At 46.9% G+C, this 13601-nt stretch overlaps 1 protein-coding gene and 1 non-coding gene across 2 annotated transcripts; one reads left to right on the top strand and one right to left on the bottom strand.

The window, feature by feature from the left end:
* The first annotated feature begins 856 nt into the window (after positions 1 to 856).
* LOC114611840 (IQ domain-containing protein F5-like) lies at positions 857 to 3048 on the top strand. The gene is made up of 3 exons (XM_028756583.1): positions 857 to 970; positions 1131 to 1274; positions 2595 to 3048. The coding sequence occupies exons 1-3, from the start codon at positions 953 to 955 to the stop codon at positions 3033 to 3035; spliced, it is 603 nt and encodes a 200-aa protein (XP_028612416.1). The 5' UTR covers positions 857 to 952; the 3' UTR covers positions 3036 to 3048.
* Positions 3049 to 6846: 3798 nt separating this feature from the next.
* On the bottom strand, positions 6847 to 6984 carry LOC114612017. Its single transcript, XR_003709924.1, has one exon. It is a non-coding gene; the product is annotated as a small nucleolar RNA SNORA48 (small nucleolar RNA).
* Positions 6985 to 13601: the final 6617 nt, after the last annotated feature.

Here is a 13601-nt window from a genome sequence, read left to right as displayed (position 1 = left end):
TGTGTGTGTGTGTGTGTGTGTGTGTGTGTGTGTGTGTGTGTGTGTGTAATTTTAAGATGGTGTCTGCTATACCCAAGATAGCCTCAAATTTGGTATATGTTGCTGAGACTGAATAGCCTTGAACTTCTTATCCTGTCTCTACCTCCTGAGTGCTGACATCACAGGTATGTATGTACAGCCACATCCAGTAGATACAATGGTGGGTATTGACCCGGGGCTTCCTCCCTGCTAGGCAGGCATTGTATGATCTACACTACAAACAGCCTGTGCATACATGCTGTGAAGATACATTTTCATTTTTCATCTGCACCCAGGAGTGGGACTTTGAGTTATAGGGTGAATACATATTTGGCATTATTGAAAACTGCCAAACATCTTGCATGGTAGTTAGGGTCACACTTCTGCCCAAAGGATGGAAGAGCTGATATTACTTCCTGTCTCCACCCCATTCAAGGCCATCCATGTTTCTTTCCTCATTTCTCTAGGACAGACATAGTTTCAGGAGCCATTCATGAATCTCCTCCTGCAAAGCATCTGCCATATATTTTGCCAAAAAGATTATTACTAGACCTGCTGTGTGACTGAACCAAGATCCATGGGTTGAGATCCCTGCTGATATGCCAGACTGTTAATTTTAATCATTTCCACCAAATCAAAATACATTTTCTATCTTTATTCAAATGAGTCAGTGTTGCTTGTACTTTGATCTTATAGCCCAACTTCAGAAATTTCTGGAGGCATGAATGGGCCCCTACTCAACTCTTAGAAGCCGTGCTGATTCCTGCATCACAGATGGCCTTATGACATCATCACCGACTCCCTTCCCACACTCTTCTTGCCAGTCTGTGGCTGGAGGAGTATAGACCTGAGATGATGACTCCATCATAACCCCAGCCATGGGGGAGTTTAAGGGATTGCAGACCTGGGAGATTTGAACCATCTGTCTCCAAACATGGGCTGTCTGTATAGTGTAAGATGTAGGCTATAGAAGGTGGATTTCCAGTTGACAGAGATAAGTCTGGTGTCTAGGGACACTGGGGAGCTGAGAAGACTGGGCATGTACTAAAATGGGTATGTAATTGTTCAAAGAATAACCCACTCACAGATTTCTCCTTTAATTCTGGTTATAGAAGGGGAATGTTCGCTTTTACAAAAATGATGAAATCTATGACATAAAAGAAACAGGGAAACAACAGCAAGAGGAAAAGAAAAAAAAAAAGCTCAAACCTTCAATCTCCTCAAAGGTGGGTCGTACAAGGCCCTCGAGGTTAGAGGTAACCCCTGATCTGCCATGTCTCTGACCTATGTCACCCAGACTTTGTGATCTTCTCCATGTCCCACAACATAGAACAGTCATGGAATGCGTGCTCCAAACACTCGTGGGAACAAGAGGTTGGGTTGCTGTCTCTCAGTACAATGATCAAAAACTAACAGAACAGCCTCCCTCTCAAAAGCTGGGGTGATGGGGGTCACTTTTCTTGAATGGCCTTCTTAACAGCTACCTTCTCAGCCTGAGACATGACTGGCGTGGGGAGAAGCTGCTCCAGACAGTGAGAGCAGTGTCATGCGTACCCAGGAGTAGAGTGTGAGATCTGTGTCTGGGGAACATGTCTAAGCAGAACTCTTACATCCAGGATTGTGTAAGGGTGTGGCTATGTGCATACACGCATGTATGCGTGTTTGATTGTGTAATTTAAAGTTTGGGAAGTGAGGAAGAGATGAGATCAGGACCCTAAGTTGTATGAGGAAAGAAATTTCAGATTAGGACCTATCAGGGGTCAGGGGGCATTGTGTAGCAGGTGGCAGACTGAGGTAGAGCAGAAGACAGAGTAAAGAATGCTGATTTCCTGGAAGTTCCTGCTAGGCTTCCTACCTCAGTATGTGGTCCTCTGCCCAAAAATATCCTATCAACTACCGGGTTCTGTCTCTAAATTGACCAGCCAGGCTTATAGACACCTAAGAGAGGGGCTAGAGAGGTGGCTTAGTGGTTAAGAGCACTGGCTGCCCTTCTGGAGGACCTGGGTTCAGTTTCCAACAGCTCCATGGCAGTTCACAACTATCTGTAACTCTATTTCCAGAGGTCTTGATGCCCTTTTTCTGGCTTCTGAGGATACTAGACACACATATGGTGCAAATGTACATGCAGGCACAGATAATTTAAAAAAAAAAAACTCTTACAAGAATGAATGTACTGCATTCTATAAATGGAGACATAGGGACTCAGAGGTTGAGGTGATGTTTGTTCACTGATATGGGACAGAAAGGAGAGCAGAGACAGCCTGTCTTCCTGCTTCCATGGCTTATCCTGCTGCCCTGCTCAATGTTCATGAACTTGAGAGGAAGCTGTGGTTAGTGACATAGGATCAGGGCATCTTCTGAGAATATGTCTTCATTCTCTTTTCATGCAAATATATATAATATGCTCTGCTCACATTTTCCCTCTTATTCTCTCTCTCTCTCTTTCTCTGTGTGTGTATGTGGTGTGTGTGCGCATCACTGCATGAAGAGGGATTTGTTCACACAATCAAAGGTAACTTACCCGTGGCTGCACCCCTGAAAACTAAAGCCATTCCTCACCTTACACCCCACTACAGCCATTCCCACGGCACCTATCAAAAAGAGCACTGAATGCCAGAAAGATACAGGCCTGGTGGCGAGGCACCCTGGTGAGACGCACACTGCTGAGGGCCGCCCTCAGTGCATGGATCATCCAATGCTGGTGGAGGAAGATACTGGCCAAAAGACAGGAAAAGAATCGACTGATGATCCTGCACTGGATGGCACAAGAAACAAGGGCCTGTGTCCTTATTCAATCGTGGGTCCGGATGCTGAAAATCCGCCAGTATTATTGCAGGTTGTGCTACGCCACCCGTGTCATCCAGGTGTCATGGCGCTGGTATAACTGCCGTACCCGTGGCTTTTTCCAGGGCACCTATGAACTTGAAGGACACAAACTACGTCTACAGCTTGATATCTTTCTGGGATCACAGGTTTGTCGTATATCAGACTGCATATCCTTGCCAATAAAGAACTGATCAGGTCTTCTAACACATGAAACTGGGTCTTTGTCCAGCAGCAAGTCTCTGTAGTGACTATAGACACACAGCACCACACAAACTTGCTCTGGTGATAGCAGCAGCATGTGTTTGAACTCTCAGGGCAGAGCATGTGAGAGCCCTGGAGCACACAGGGCCTGCATGGTTGGAGAGTTGGGGATAAGAGTCATCAGAAACACCACCAGATGCCCACTCCCCTTAGCTGTTCAATATGCTATTCTTTCCTCTTCATCCTCTTAAGGTCTCTCCACCTGCATAGAACAAGTTTGACACTCGTCTCTCACCATGGTCTGCAACCCTACACAGTCCAGCCACATCCTTCAGACTCTCCCAGTGTCCTCTTGAACACTCTGCCAGCCTTTAAGCATCTCGAGCAGAGTGTGCCGTGTTCCCATTCAAAATTTGGAGCTTGTCTTCTGCTCCCCCAGGGCTTTCTCTCCTGAGAACCCTCCTCATTCAGCTTTGTTTCTGCACAAGCACACCCTCAGGGGCCTTCCCTGTCTGTCCAGTTCATGTTGCTCTTTCTGACTGCCGTCTTTTGGCTCTAGCTGATAACTGTGATATCCTGGATGCAAAGTCCTCATCGGAACCTGAGGTGGTATAATCCCATTGTCTATAGACCTCCCATTAAACAGCCATCTGCAAGAGGACAGGGCTCATGTGTGTGTGTGTGTGTCTGTGTTCGTCTGTGTGTGTATGTCTGTGCATGTGTTTGTGTGTGTCTGTGCATGTGTTTGTGTGTGTGTTTGTGTGTGTGTGTGCGTGTGTGTGTATGTCTGTGCATGTGTGTGTGTGTGTCTGTGTTCATCTGTGTGTGTATGTCTGTGCATGTGTGTGTGTCTGTGCATGTGTGTGTGTGTGTGTGTGTATGTCTGTGCATGTGTGTGTGTGTCTGTGTTCATCTGTGTGTGTATGTCTGTGCATGTGTGTGTGTCTGTGCATGTGTTTGTGTGTGTGTGTGTGTGTGTGTCTGTATGTATATGTCTGTGCATGTGTGTGTGTGTCTGTGTTCGTCTGTGTGTGTATGTCTGTGCATGTGTGTGTGTGTGTCTGTGCATGTGTGTGTGTGTATGTCTGTGTGTATGTCTGTGTGTGTGTGTGTGTGTATGCACGCTCATAGGTGGAAAATGAAGACCACTCATTTCAGAGTAGCTATTAAGGGCAATACCATCACATTAAGCTGCCACCACCTATATCAAGTTCTAACCTATTTTTATGACACTATGTAATACTCTAGATTTTTTAGTGTCCACCTTCCCTAACTGCTCCTCCAGTCTCTGGTGCTCTTCAAAAGTTATCCTGCCCTATAGGATTTATCTATTCTATTTCATGTAAACAGTCACGGCCATACATCACTATGTGTGTGGCCACTCTCAGTATACTGTGCTCATTTGCACCATCGTACGCATCAAGCCTTGTTACTGCATAATATTCCAGTGTAAGAATCTATCACACGCTTTTGCATGCAGTTGGGCTCTTAGGACTGAAGTCACAATGAACGGTTAGCAGTTTACCATCAGCCATGTGAAAGAGTTGGGTTGGGCAGGTTAGATCAGTTCTGCTAGGCCAGGTCATAATCATTGTCAAGATGACTGTTAAACATTATTAAAAATAACTATTAATGCTTGGCTCTTAGAGGGAAACCCACCACACTTTACCAACCAGACTAATTGCTAACTGTATTCTATAACTTCCCCTTACAGCCACACATAAATACCGCTCTCACTCCTCATCAAAGATGTCTCTGCTTGCAGCAGACAGAGGCCATTACAGAAAGCCACAGATATCATTCTTTCAAATTATTGCCCTCCTATTGGCCTGGAACGGAGCTTCCTTGTGGGTTTTGATTTGCATTTGCTTAGGAACTGAGGATTTTGAGCACCCTTCTGTGAATACTGGTCGTTTGTAAAAATACCTATGTGCACAAATGTTTATTAGAGCACCTGAAAATTATTCTAAGTTGACTTTAAAAAAAAGTTTTATTTTTCTTGAGTTTCACATCATGCACCCCAGTCCTGCTCAGCTCCCTGTTCCCTCTTACCCACCCTTCACCCTTGCAACCTCTCCCCAAAATGAACACACAAAACAAGAACAAAGCCTACAAAGCATCTCATTGTGAATGCTGCAGTATCACAGAGTGTCACACTAGACCCTCCCCCTCCATCTTCCCTTGCTCATTGCAATGAGTCACTGGTCTGGTTGGAGATCTCTGGCTTCTGTGACACCATCAATATCGGATCCTCACTGGGACTTCTCTGGTTTATTCTGTTGTTGTTGCCTTGTGTCATGGAGAGCCTACAGCTTTGGATCCACAAGACTGGTCCTTTCACATGCCCCAACCATTCCCAGACGATACAGATTTTGGGGGTGGGCTAACCCAGACCCCTGGATCTGGGCCTGAGTGGTAGCTGAGGTGGTAAGCACACTGATTCTTCTGTATCTACACCACCAGAGTGAGCTCTCCAGCACTGCTCCAGCTAGGCCATCCAATACTGCCGTTGGCAAGAGGCAGGGTCAGCTCTCCTGCTCTCCTGCCCTTAGGGCTGGTTCACCCACATCCACACCTTCAGAGCTAGCTCTACTGTGTTGCCTAGTCAAGATGCGGGGCCACTCTCCCAAGTGCTGCAGCCTATGAGGGGCTAGGCCAGCTCTCTGACTCTCACCCCCAGTTCTCCAGAATGCTACAGCCAGTGATGGAGCAGGGCTAGCTCTCCCACTCTTATGACCCTGGGATAGGCTCTCCAGGCTACTGTAAGTGGCAAGGTGGGAGAGGGAAGGCATCACCCCCAAACCCACACCACTTCATGGCAGAGGAATGGCAGACCCACACCCGTGACCTCCCTCAACCAGGGCCAGTACTACTGTGCTACTGAAGTGAGGAACTAGGCCTGCTCTCCCAAGTGCTGCAGCTGCTGAGGGGTGGGGTTAGCTCTCCCGAGCTCATGATCCTGTGGGCCGCTTTCCTGACTGCCAAGGTGGCAAGAGGCAGGGGTGTCACCTCTGTGCCTGTGCTATTCTATGGCAGAGGAGTGGCAGAGTCAGCTCTTCCACACTCATGCCCTCGGGCTAGCTCAATCACACCCTGGGCACCAGGGCCAGCTCCACTGTGCTGCCTGGGCAAGGAGCCGGGCCCACTTTCCCAAGCACTACTGCCAATGAGAGATGGGACCCCCCCTTCAAAGCACTGCATCCATTGAGGGATGGGACCAGTTCTGCATAGTTCCTGGATATCTGCGCCTTTCACTGCAGCTACCCTGACCAGGAATTTCCCCATGTCTCTAGTGATATGAGCCACGGACATCTACATGGTATCGACAGGCCCAGACATGGCCTTCAGAGGCTGCGCGGCCTGGGACCACACCATGACCTCAGGTGACGGGGTTGGCCACTCACAATGCGCTACTCCTCTCCACCCTCGAGTCTCCAGTTCCATCTCTCTTCGTAATGTTCAAGCTGCTCCGCTTTCTCACTGTGCTGGCTCCCTCTACAGGCTGGTCATGAAGCTGGAGGGCTCCTGAGTGACATCCTCCACTGGCACTGCATGGGGCACTGCATGGGGCACTGCATGGAGCACTGCATGGAGCACTGCATGGGGCACTGCATGGGGCACTGCATGGAGCACTGCATGGAGCACTGCATGGGGCACTGCATGGGGCACTGCATGGCATGTTGTGGCTGCAAGTGGGTGTCTATGACCCTCCTGTGCCCTTCACTGACAGCAGGTCTGTGGGTGGCATGGTAGTCTCTGTCTTCTTCCAACCTCACTGCACTGTCCGGATTTGATTAGATTTGATTAGTCCTAGGCATAAGACAGCTTTGGCCACCAAACCAGGCATCAGGTTAGGATGAACAGAGGACTGCCAACTGCTCTGCCCCTGACTGAAAGAACATCACCAACAAGGTGTCTCTTGGCCCACTGCCAGGGAAGGCACTTTATTTATAGTCTCAATATTTAGTGAATGAATGCATGATTCAAGATTTTTCCCAGGACTTTGGATTTGTGGTACCACTATGGATCAAGTCCTACTCCCTAAGACTAACTTCCCTCACACCTCGACATACCTGAAAATCCCCCAATCGACCCAGTAAACACAGTTGTCTCTGAATTATCTGAATCTATCCATCTATCATCTATCTATCTATCTATCTATCTATCTACTCTCCTTCCTTTCCTTCAGTCGTCTTCTCCTTTCCCCTTCCTCTTATTCTTCCTTGCTAAAATAGAGAAATCCACTCAAGACGCACTCCTTTTTTGAAGTCAGTATCACCCTAACAATGAAACCAGATAAAGACACAGCAATGGGAGGGGGGAACAAAATTATAGGCCAAGCTCCCTGATGGATGTAGATGAAATTTTTCTCAATAAAATACTTGCAAAACAAATTCAAAAAGCACATCAAAAAATAATTTGCTGTGATCAAATTCACTTCTTTCTTTAAAATATATAGGGATAATTCTATATGCACATATCAATAAATGTAATCTCATGTAAATGGATCCAAAGTAAACAAAAAAGTCAATGATCATCTTAGTGGATGCAGAAAAGCAGTGTGGTAAAGATCCGCCTTCTCTTTATTATTCAGAAGGTATCCTGAAGAGACCAGGAGTGGGGAGAATATTTCTCAGCATAATAAAAGCTATTTCTACTACCTCTATTCTTTCTTTTGGTGTTTTGAGACAAGGTTTCACTGTACAGCCTTGGTTTCCCTGGAACAGAGATCCACCTGCCCCTCTGCCTCTGCCTCTCTCTGCCTCTCTGCCTCTCTGCCTCTCTGCCCCTCTCTCTCTCTCTCTCTCTCTCTCTCTCTCTCTCTGCCTCTGTCTCTCTGCCTCTGTCTCTTTGCCTCTCTCTCTCTCTCTCTCTGCCTCTCTCTCTCTCTCTGCCTCTTTTTCTCTGCCTCTCTCTCTCTGCCTCTCTCTCTCTCTGCCTCTCTGCCTCTCCCTGCCTCTCCCTGCCTCTCCCTGCCCCTGCCCCCGCCCCCCTGTGGAGGTATTAAAAGTGAGCACCACTACACCCAGCTGTGTGAGCTCTTTACTTCTCAGCAGCAGTGATTACCTGCATAAGACCATCAACTTATCATCAAAAAGAGAAGAGTGGCTCCTTAGCCCTCTTGCCCTCAGAGCTGTAGCCTCTGATAAGTTGCCTGCTGTCTGGTAAATAACCTTTTGCCTATGTGCCTGTGAGAAACCCTAAGTAAACAAACAACCTCTCCCCTAAAAAAAAAAAAAAAAAAAAACCCAGACAAATATGTAACTAGAAGAGGGACGATTTGGAAATACAAGGGACATCAGCGTGAGTACGAGGAGACACCAGGACGACAGTCTGAAGACTGCTCCAGAAAACACATTTGCAGCCAAGTCAGAGGGGAGGAGGACAGATCAACACATCGGGCCAGAGAGATGGCTCAATGGGTAGAGCTTCTTGCCACTGTCTGATGACCTTCGCTTTATTCCCAGAACCCACATGGCCATAGAGAACTGACTCTCACAAGCTGTCTTCTGTGCTGTGTGTAGCAAACAACACACACACACACATGTGCAGGCACAAATGCACACACATACACACATGTCCAGGTACAAATGCACACACATACACACACACACACACCCCATAGAGACTGTTTAGAAGGAGAGGGGATGGCAGGAGGGGGAGGGGAGGGCCAGACTGTGATCAAGGTAAATATAACCAGAGTGCAAAGGTATACGGGTATGAAAATATCATTTTATGCACAGCCAAAGCACATTAACTTAAAAGACTTCAGAAGGTGGGAATGTTTTCAAAAATATATACTAAAACTCTAGAAAGTAGAAAAAAGACAAAGAAAAAACTGTCAGACAGGCTAAACCTAGAAAACTGGGGAATATATCTTCCATGTAATAAAGGCTTTCTAAAAATAGAAAAGTAGAAAAATTCAAGATGAAAACTATCAAAAATTCAATGTTTCTCAGAGTTAAATAAAATGAATGTCAAGTTGGGCATGGTAGTGCACACCTTTAAGCCCAACCCTCAGGAGGCAAAGGCAGGCAGACCTCTGTGAATTCCAGGGCAGCCTGTCTGCAGATCAGATCAAGTTCCAGGGCAGCCAGGGCTAGACAGACATACCTTATCTCAAGAAATCAAAAAACCTTTAAAAATGAAACCGAATGGCTAACCAAACGCACAACACAGTAAATGTACAGAAATGAAGGCCGGTGTCCTGTGCTTCATCTTGTACTTTCCAAATATCAGGGATACAGAAGTTTAACTATTTCTAGAAGAGGAAATTAGATCATATCTCACAGACATAAGAAATGGACAAGATGTGAAAAAGAAACTGGAACAAAGTTTTTAAATTCTGAAGGGAAATTATTTTAATCTAATGTTTGATAATGTGCAAGGCATAATTGCACACAGATTTAATCTCAGCACTCGAGGCAGAGGCAGAGGCAGGCAGACCTCTGTGTGTTCCAGGACACCCTGGTCTATGTAATGTGCTCCAGACCAGTCAGGACTAGATAGTGAAGACTCTGTTTCATATTTTAATTTTTTTACTTTTAAAAGAAAAAAATAAAAAATGATAATCTTTCTTTTTTTCTTTCCAAGACAGAGTATAGAGCACTACTGTCCTAAAACTCAGTATGTAGACCAGGCTAGCCTTGAACTCACAAAGATCTGCCTGCCTCTGCCTCCCTATAACGCTGGGATGAAAGGCATGCATAGTAGGAATTATCAGTCAGAATTGTAGGTATAGTGGTAGTTTTCAGACATGCATCCCATCCTAGGATGTGCTTTATAAAAATAAGGGCTACATCCAAGAAACAGAGGCCTGGTGTGCAGTATGGTCTTCCTGTCACTCAATGGAGATCTCCGAGCAAAAGCTACACCAGAATCTTACAGAAAGCATGTAAGAGTAGTTGAGAAAATACATGTTTAAAATTACATGCTTGGGTCTGGAGAGGTGGCTCAGCATTGGAAAAACATTTGTTGCTTTTTCGAATGACCTCAGCTCAATTCCCAGCACCCGTATCCGGTGGCTCACAAGCTCTGTAAATCCAGCTCCAGAAGAACTGACGAAAATCCACCACACCAAGGATCCGGTACACAGGGCAGTCTGCAAAGAGAGAGCAGGAAGCAGTGAGGAGGATGCTGGCTGCTCGCAGGAGAGCAGCTGATGGAAATGAGTGAAAGGGGGAGGGAGAAAGGGAGGAACAGAAAGAAAACCTTCAATTTACCCTCATTTGGGAAAAGTCTGAGCACGAGTTAGGAAAGGCAAGGCAATCGCTGGCTCCCAGCAAACAAAAGGAAAGTTCTGGAAAGGCTGTGCACATTGTTCCTGAGTGGAGAGTGGTGTGCACAGTCACAGAGATGTAATACTGATCTAAAGGGATACTACAAGCATACTGAGAGCTGGGTAGACTAAGTCTTCATCCACACAGAGAGAGTTTAGAAATGGAAACTATGATTTCCAATTCAGCGTGTTAGTGAGGTTTATGGGGGTGAAAAGCATGGTTAAGAGAGACCGGGTGGTGGGGAGACACACAGGAGAAGATTGGGCAGGGGCCTCTGGTTGCTTTCATTGTTTGCTCAGAATCACTGAGGAACTATGAACAGCTGTGTTCATGATGGTAACACAGAGGCAAAAGTTAAATGTCAGCAAGACCTCAAACATAAAATCAACCCTGTCTGTGGACTAACACACAACCATGGAAAGGTGCGAAGGCAGATGACAGTCTGGGGAAGCAGCTTAGCAAAACTTCTCCAACAGAGGGCTGGGATTCAAGAAGTACTTCTTGTGAACCGGCGTGGGCTGTCGTTCAGTTTTGTTGTTCTTACAACAGACACTTGTGACACCCAGTTGAAAGGAAGAAAGATTTATTTTGGCTCACAGTTTGGATGATTTCGGGGGCTTCAGTTTATTGTCACAGGACTCATTATTTCTAGGCTTACAGGGAGGTGGCACTCACTTCATGGTAGGTATGGAGAACCAGAAATGCCTACCTCAAAGCACCAGGAAACAAAAGTAGGTACAGAGGAACAGGCCAGGACCAAATATAACCTCCAGAATGTGCCCACTGACCGATTTGAGGGAGGCCACACCATAACACAGACCAAGGATAGAATGGCCCAAGTGGCACTAAGAGATGTCAACAGACCCTTTAAGGAAGTTACGTAACAATCAAAGCTGCTTGCCACTAGGTCTGACACTCAGGCACTCATCCTCCAGACTCACATTGCCCAAGTCCCCATTAGAGAGCCCTAAGGAAAAACCCAGGTGACCCCCCATTTCCATCTTCACAGCTTGGTAAAAATAGGGTGAGATGGGCAGATTATAGTGGTGCAACTCCAGCAGGCCATACAACTCCAGGACCTGAAGGTGAACAGGTTTAAACAGTCCGCTCTGAAGTGGTTTGTTGTCACAAAACTTGGTGAACTCTAAGGAACCCGCAACTTTCCTACTCAGACCTGAGAGGGAGTACTACATCCTGTAGTAACCTCACAGTGACAGTTCTGAATGGTCCAAAGGGACAAACAGGATGAGTGTGTAAACATAATTTCCACAAATTGGGCATATAGCAGGTTCGTTTGGATTGCTTTATGAGCTGGCTGAGACACAACTTCCTGGGCTATCCCTTCTACGCACAAAAAAAACAAAAACCAACAGCAAAACAGTGTGCGGTAACATTGGGCCCAGTGAAAAGCTTCTCTCAAGTGGTATTTTTCTTGCCTAGTTTTGAACCTATCACAGAGTGGGCTGAGCTGCTGCCCTGCAGCAGGGGTAATAGGAAAAGCATAGGAGTGGCTGAGAGCTGGACAGCGCTAACAATGCAGCCAAGGGAGCATCCAGCAGCCGTGGCCAATGCTATGGTGGAGTGGCAGCAGCAGCAGCAGCAGCAGCAGCCGGCTGCCATGAATGTAGTAGCATCAGCGACAGGAGCCACAGTGTGAATGTGATAGCATCAGTGACAGTAACCGTGGAGCCGTGGAAGAGCCGTGGTAATGAAGAGGTGGCAGAACTGGAGGGAGCTGTCTGATAGCAGCAGCAATGGCTATGACAAGTGCCACACTAGAGTAACAGTAGAGACACCAGCAGAGCCGTAGCAGTACGTGACGGTGGCAAGCAGCATCAGTAACGGCAAAATTGCCTTTGTGATGGCAGCCGTGGCAGTGACCGTAGCATCAAGCTGTACCTGAGCAGTTCCAGAGAGTGGCTCAGGAGGGAAGCAGAGCAAAGCGGAAATTGAGAGGTGAGAGAAGGCAGAGTTGAGGGTGAAGGACCATGGAACGCTGGAAAAATATCAGTGAAGAGCAACCGCTGGTCCCTGTCAGCAGAAAACATTCCAGAGGGCTGCCCAGCAGTACCGAGAGACAGACACCTCAGAAGACAGAGAAGATAGGGAAACCCAGCCTGAGTCAGGAAGGTAGGAAGGCCCGTGTCCCTCCCTGCAACAACATCAAGTATTCTCAAAGGCAAGTGACAGGATGGGCCCTGGGATGAGTCAGAGCAGCAGTCATCATTAGGGTAGTAAAAACTCACACACCCCGACATCCTTGATCCATCCCTGGCAGGAGAGTAATGGTCCAGCATTTTCTACCCACCAAGCATGTCTGAGCTAGTACAAGATAACGTGGTCCATGAGTCACAGATATCTTTGTGATGTCATAGCCAGCTCCTCCTTTACCACCTGCCCTGCCCCTGCTTCAGCTAAAGGAGCAACACCAAGAGAGGAATGAACATCTAAAGCTGGGGCCCTCCCACCATGGTCAGTCAGGGTTGTGTAAGACTTTTGTCATCCTCACCTGCCCCGGGGTAAAGACTTCTCCTTGACAGAACAAAGCACTGGATGACTCCATAGGACTCAGGGATAGAATATGGAGGTTGGGCATTAAATGCAACCCAGAGAAGCTAGGCTTACCTTAGGCCCAACTGTCACTGTCACTATTTTATTGCTGTGAAGAGACACCACGACCACAGCAACTCTCATAAAAGAAAGCGTATGACTGAGGCTTGTTTACAGTTTCTGGGGTTTAGCCCACTTTGGTGGCACACAGGCAGACATGGCACTGGAGAAGCAGCTATGAGTTCTACATATGGATCGACAGCAGGCAAAGAGAGAGACTCTGGGTTTAGAACAGGCTTTAGAAACCTCAAAGCCCACCCTTAGTGACACACTTCCTCCAACAAGACCACACCTTCTATTGTTTTCAAATAGTGCACTCTCTGGGGACCTAGCACTTAAATCTGTGAGCCTGTGGGGGGTGGGGTAGGCGCTGTTCTCATTCAAACCACCACAGTTACCAACCCAATTCTGATCACAGGAACTTGAGCAAGATAAGAAAATGGAAACACCAGAAGAAACAGAAAGCGTAAAGAACGAGATGCAACTGGAGGTAGGCGAGAAAACTCGAGGTGAAAAATCTCATGATCTCACGGACCCTAGACTTAAGGGAGCCAGCTCTTGACCAATTGATCTGTCTCCTAAAGCCCCTCCTGGGCAAAAAGTGAACAGAGCACACGGAATGTGAAACCCGGAGTGGTGAGAAATGGGAAGGTAGACGTGTGGGGA

The sequence above is a fragment of the Grammomys surdaster genome, unplaced genomic scaffold, assembly GCF_004785775.1.
Source record: "Grammomys surdaster isolate TR1022 unplaced genomic scaffold, NIH_TR_1.0 126131, whole genome shotgun sequence".
Taxonomy (NCBI): Eukaryota; Metazoa; Chordata; class Mammalia; order Rodentia; family Muridae; genus Grammomys; species Grammomys surdaster.
This window is presented reverse-complemented; position numbering and strand designations above follow the sequence as displayed.

Excerpts from the sequence above, each read along its gene's own strand:
- LOC114611840 (XM_028756583.1), top strand. Across the intron at positions 1,275-2,594 it reads CAAGGCCCTCGAGGTTAGAG|CCATTCCCACGGCACCTATC; the intron begins GTAACCCCTGAT and ends ACCCCACTACAG.